The 6,000-nt window shown below is 35.0% G+C and overlaps 1 protein-coding gene across 1 annotated transcript; it reads right to left on the reverse strand.

The window, feature by feature from the left end:
* Positions 1–3,343: 3,343 nt before the first annotated feature.
* Positions 3,344–4,584, reverse strand: LOC136217939 (LOB domain-containing protein 41-like). The gene is made up of 2 exons (XM_066004645.1): positions 4,203–4,584; positions 3,344–4,111 (listed from the first exon to the last, which is right to left on the reverse strand). Exons 1-2 carry the CDS (start codon positions 4,390–4,392, stop codon positions 3,651–3,653), a joined length of 651 nt encoding a protein of 216 aa, XP_065860717.1. The 5' UTR covers positions 4,393–4,584; the 3' UTR covers positions 3,344–3,650.
* Positions 4,585–6,000: the final 1,416 nt, after the last annotated feature.

Below are 6,000 nucleotides of genomic sequence, written 5' to 3' on the forward strand. Positions count from 1 at the left end.
TATAATAAATTAAAATATTAGATTAATATTTTCATAAAAAAAAATAGACTAATACATTAGTTACCACCGTATTTGGCCAAAATTTCAATTGTCCCTCTAAACTTTGAAAATTTTCAAATGACTTATGTTCATGTCCAACTTCATTCAATAATCTTCTATTCTTATACAATAAATTTTCAATACCCCTCTATTCTTATCTAATTGCATTCAATAGTCTTTATTCTTATCCAATTGCACTCAATAACCCCAAAACTTCTATTGTCTTGTGAACTATCAAAAGTTTCTAATTATTTGTCTATTTTGGTATTTCTTTTTTGACACGTAACGAGCACTTTGACACATGGAGGAGGAGTGTGTGTCTCATTTTATGCATCCAACAAGTTTTATTGAGAAATATGATGTTATTGAATGAAATTGGACAAGAATAAGTAGGGATAGCAACGGGTACTCAACATGCTGATACCCGACACTATCTGATCCTAATAAGATTATAATAACCTATATAAAAAGTATAAGACGGGTATCGACTCAAAGAAATTACCTGTGACAGGTATGTGAATACTCTCAAGCCGTTACTCGATACCCACCATATATTTGACTTTCATCCATTGCCTTTAACCACGAATCCAATTTATTTTTATTGATTAAAGGTTGATTTAGAATTTTTGAATTTAGAATGTTAAATTGTAGATGAATTATATATGGATGGTTTATTAAATTTATCTTTTGCTAAACTTATAATATTTTTGTTTTATTGATTGATTATTAATGGATAAGGGTACTCGTAGGTACCCGCGATTTAAATGAGAGATGTGTATAGGATTCATGAAGTATACTTGTTACGAAAATGAGACAGGTATGAATAATGAAACAATAAACGGGTAAAGGTTTGAGACTGCACTACCCTCGAGTACTCTACTCGTGCCATCCCTAAGAATAAGGGGTTGATTTGGAACTTTTGAAAGTTTAAGGGCGCAGTTGAAGTTTTGGGTCAAATACATGAGCAACATATCAATCTATATTGTTTTTGTCAACCACGTAATTAAGGGGTAAATTACACTAATGGCCATTTAATTTTACTTATTTTCTTGGTATGGTCACTAAATTTTAAAACGCAATATAAAAGTCAAATATTGATTCTGGTTGTTTACCTTTTAGTAGTTGAGTTGCATTATAATCTGATCATTCATGGTGATTATAAAAAATATCAATTCATATATATGAGACATTTGTTTACTTATCCATGTCAAGTTGCTCAACCTAGATAGATTCGTGAAATTTTCAATTTCAAAATGGCACTTATCACTTTGCAAGGATTTAAAGCAATTATCTCACAAAAGGTCGTTGATATCTCTCTCTCAATTTGAGGGTGATAAATGCTTAATCTATCATTTAATTACCTTGCAACTACTTCATATAATACTCAATCATTCCCAAAAGCTAACCTTGTTTACAAGGCATCGTGACAAAAGTCAAAGTATTATAGTTCACAGTTGAAGATTACAATGATGATTATTTAAGTCCGAGGATTAATTATACCTAAACACTATGAGATTAACTAGTGGAATTCAGGATTCTTTATCCCATATAGTTATTCATGATGGATCTCCAAAGCCTATGAACACATTGATAAACATCCATGTAAATGTCTAGATATTTGTATACATATAGCTTGTGATATCAAATGTCTATTCAAAATAGGAAACATATTACATGCAAGTCTTTATAGTCTTATACTAGTCCAATCGTATAATGCATCAACTTGGATTTATTTAAGATTATTATCATTTATTTTATAATATAAAATTTCATCTCACTTCATATTGTATGAACACTTTGTGTAATGATGATGATCCATGGATGATGTGATAAAATACTATAACTTTGTAATAGTAAATCACAATTATGTTAAATTATATTATATTTATTAGTCGGAATATCTTAGATTGTCTCAAAAGCTCCAACCTAACCCGGCCCGACCTGTCTTTATATTATATACATTTTATATATGTATTTTATTATGTTTACTTATTTGATTTTTATTACTTTATTAAATATTTTTTAATTATATAAAATTATTTTTTTGTCGAATTTTACTGAACTATTAACTAAATTTTAATTTATTGTATTTTTATTGTTAATATTTCGATAACATCCGAATATTATCTAGGGACAAATCCCTGAAAATCCTCATGATAGAAGGATTAGAAGAGCATTTAAATCTCATCATCCGGCAAGGTCCGACAAGCAGATGGCGTATGGAGGAAGTCATACGGATTGGGGGGACCATAGCATACAGATACGCCTCGTAAAGGCCAAAAGCCTTTATGAGGTCCGCATCCACCAAAGATAGAAGATCCGCTATTCAGGCTTGATCACCTCAGGGATGTCAGCAGACACTCGTAGAGGAAAATTGATATAATTAATAACTAGAAACAGCTCCATAAATGAGCTAACAACCAGACATAAATAATGTAACAATCTTACATTAAAGGAACATTAAATAAGAGTCTTTCAAGTTACTAATCGATGGTCACTAAATCCTAGTATAAATAAACATGCTCTAAGGTATTGAGGTACACGCGATTCAAAACCCTACTTTGTGATTACTGTTTTATTCTTAAGAGTATTACTGATTTTGGTATCGAAATGTCCCCGACCGATGACAACGACGCCTCACAGGACGTAATCAGGTGAAGGAAAATCTTCAAGATATCATATTTATAGTTTACTTTTAATTTTAATTAAATTTTCTAATATAAATATATTAGTTGAACGGTCTATGTTGGATTTGGAAACCCATTTTTTTACTTTGACCCAATCCGGTCGAGCCTGATATAAATATAATACGGGTTATATTGGGCTTGGACCTGATAATTTGGTGTAAAACCCGATTAGGCCCGGCTAGATCCAACCCGTGCACATTTCTACTAATTATTATCTTTGATTCCAGAGATTTTTTTTTCTTTATATTAAAGGAGGCTTACTCGTTCACCCATTTTTCACATTGTGTTTTGAATCCACATCCCTTGTAAATATCATGGCGTAGGTAAGACTGTTTTACCACTAAACTAAAACTTCTTGACCAATCTAAGATAATTTATTTATTTTATTATTTTTATTATTACTATCATCCTTAAAGGAATTGAAATCAATTGAATTAAGTTCTACCGAAAATATGATTTTTATTTTCAGACATTCTTAAAAGATCTAATTTAAAAAGTCTGTATTTTCCTTACTTAATTTCTTTCCATTAACTTTCACCTCCAATTAACTCTCAACTGAACAAAAGCTAAATTTTACAAAAATTTCTACACAAAAAGTTAATCAAATAAGTATAAAAAGAAAGAAAAAAAAAAGTAATCATTGAGAAACATAACCTACATGTATACAAGAAAATAATTAAAATTCTAGATGTCATGACTCATAAGCTGTGTCTCTAGCTACCTATGGTTTATGTAAGCCCCCAAAAAAGACTGCCTGTGGTTTAGGCTCAAAACAAAAGCTGCCCGTTTATATTTACAACAAAAGGATTTACGATATTTAAGAAAAATTCAAAATCTTCAATAGCCACCGTTGATCCTTCTCATCAGTACTCTGAAACTACACGCGCCACCATCAAAACCGTCCGAACTACTTCCAATTCTCAATTACTTGAAGCCCAAAGTAAGCTCTAAGTCTACATCGCAACCGTCAGCCGCCTGATCAAGCTTAGCCACCGAAGCTTCGACGGTCTCCACGGACGACCTGTCACCTCCACTGTCACTTCTCCGACTCACCATCGACTTTTCATCCGCTTGTCCACTGAAAGCCGGCTCTGCTTTTAGCTTGGTTTTCGGAGCCGATTTCTTGAATCGGCTCCTGGACTTGCTCTTGACTTTATGGAGCTCATCAGAACCACTGGAGCTAGCATCCTTTGACACGTGGCGAACATCCCATCCCCTGATCGCATGCTCCGGCGAAGATGCTATAGTTATTTGATCTCCTCTTAGGACGGCTTCGACGGTTGATTGGCAGAGATCCCAGTTCTGAGTGCAAAACAACCCGACGGAGCCGTAAATCGGATTGGCGATCCTTCCACAAGCCTCGTACAGCAAGGATCTAAAAATCTCTACATATAAAAATAATTTTCTCAGCAACCAAACAGAAGAAAAAAAGAAAGAGAGATTTGGGGAAAATCAGTTATTATAAAATTGAATTACCAGGACGGAGATGTTGAGGGCCGGCATTAATGAGATTGATGAGGCCGGTTCGGCCGTAGAATTTAGCTAGGAAGAGAGTAGCATTGGCTTGAGATTTGGGGGATTTGATCCATTGAAGGCAGGGTTTGATGATACAGTCATCGTCGCAGCCCTTTCGTAGGACGCGACAGCCATTACAGCTCATCCGCATGGATAGAGAAATTGTGTTTGGGAAGTGAGAAAACTAGGGGGGAAATTGATAGGAAAGGAAGGAAAAAGAAGCATGTTGAAAATGGGGAGGCTGGAGAGGATTTTATATAGATGAGAAAGAGAAGAGAGAAGATAAGCATTTTGTAAAAGATGGCAGAAAAGGGGGCGCAGTGGTTTCCAATAAAACTGGCAAACAAGACAACCTTGTTTTGCTTTTTAAAAATTACAATCTTTTTCGGCATTTGATCTTTGCTCATGTATTTTTTATTTTTGTCTTTCGTATGTTTCCATAATTGACCTTCATAAACCATATATACTACGGCCTTGCCCCTCCACTTTCAAATTGATTCATTCTATTGTTATTTTGTTTATAAAATTGAAGCATCTTTATCATATCATTATAATAAAAATATTTAACTCCTCCCAAGGCACCTTGAGTCGCGTTAACTGATTCAACGTCTATATCTGAAATACTCATACTGAAAGATTTATGTTCACTACACCAAATAATAATATGATGAAAAAATTTCATCGTTAAAGGTCTGATAGTCTGCTCAGAGATATCTGAATTGTGTTCGTAATTAGAGCAGTAAAAGGACAATCGCATGTGGAAATCTATTGTCTTCTTTATATATTCTGCAAAATAGAGTTTGGTTAGCTTTCGGTGAGGCGTATTTTGATACTCTGGTCAGTTTTCATCTCAATGGGATGTAATAACTTCTGCTTGTGGCATGGTTGTACGTTCCGTAGGTGAGAAAGAAAGGAGTTCTCCCCGTGGCTGTATGAGTGGTGGTTCGATAAGACCATAAGACTATCGGTAAGTGATCTAGAAGTAAATATTGATGAATTCCACATTGAGTGCAGAATTTCTCGAATGGAGTGCAATCGAACTGCCTACTGTTGTCGATGATAAAAGAATGAGGTATCCCGAAGTGATGTAATATGGTTTTACGGATGAAGGAGATAATATTGTTCATCGTGATTTTGGCGATGGCTTTTGCCTCAACCCATTTGGTGAAGTGGTTGATAGCTACTACGACGAAATTCTTTTATCCTATTGCCAAAGGAAAATGGCCCAAAATATCAATTCCCAAAACTGCAAATGGCCATGGGGTTATGATACCTTTAAATGAAGCTCTTGACACGTGGTTGGTATGAGAGTGCATCTGACAGGCCTACAGGTTTGTACAGTTTTGTTAGTGGTTGCGTCCATTGAAGGCCAAAAAAGACATTGTATGCGTGCTTTGGGTATGGATCGAGCCCCTTGATGTGATTCATATACGTCTTGCTGGATTTCTTTGAGGCAATTATCTCCCTCCTCCTTCGAGATGCACTTGAGCCATGGGAGGGTAGTAGTCTTGCGATACAAGATGCCACTACATAGAGTGTACCTCCATGAGCGACAAACGATGGGGATGTCTTATTTCTTGTCCTTCGAAAGAGAACCATTTTCGAGGAAGTTGATGATTGGGTTTGTACAGTTTTGTTAGCGGATGCGTCCATTAAATGCCAAAAAAACCTTGTAGGCGTGCTTTTCTGGGTATGGATCAAGCCCCTTAATGTGATTCGCAGACGCCTTATTAGATTTCTTTGAGGCAATGATCTCCCT

Source organism: Euphorbia lathyris, chromosome 2, assembly GCF_963576675.1.
Source record: "Euphorbia lathyris chromosome 2, ddEupLath1.1, whole genome shotgun sequence".
In the NCBI taxonomy this organism is placed as follows: domain Eukaryota; kingdom Viridiplantae; phylum Streptophyta; class Magnoliopsida; order Malpighiales; family Euphorbiaceae; genus Euphorbia; species Euphorbia lathyris.

Excerpts from the sequence above, each read along its gene's own strand:
- LOC136217939 (XM_066004645.1), bottom strand. The coding sequence starts at position 4,392 with ATGCGGATGAGCTGTAATGGCTGTCGCGTCCTACGAAAGGGCTGCGAC. Across the intron at positions 4,112-4,202 it reads CCCTCAACATCTCCGTCCTG|AGATTTTTAGATCCTTGCTG; the intron begins GTAATTCAATTT and ends TTTTATATGTAG.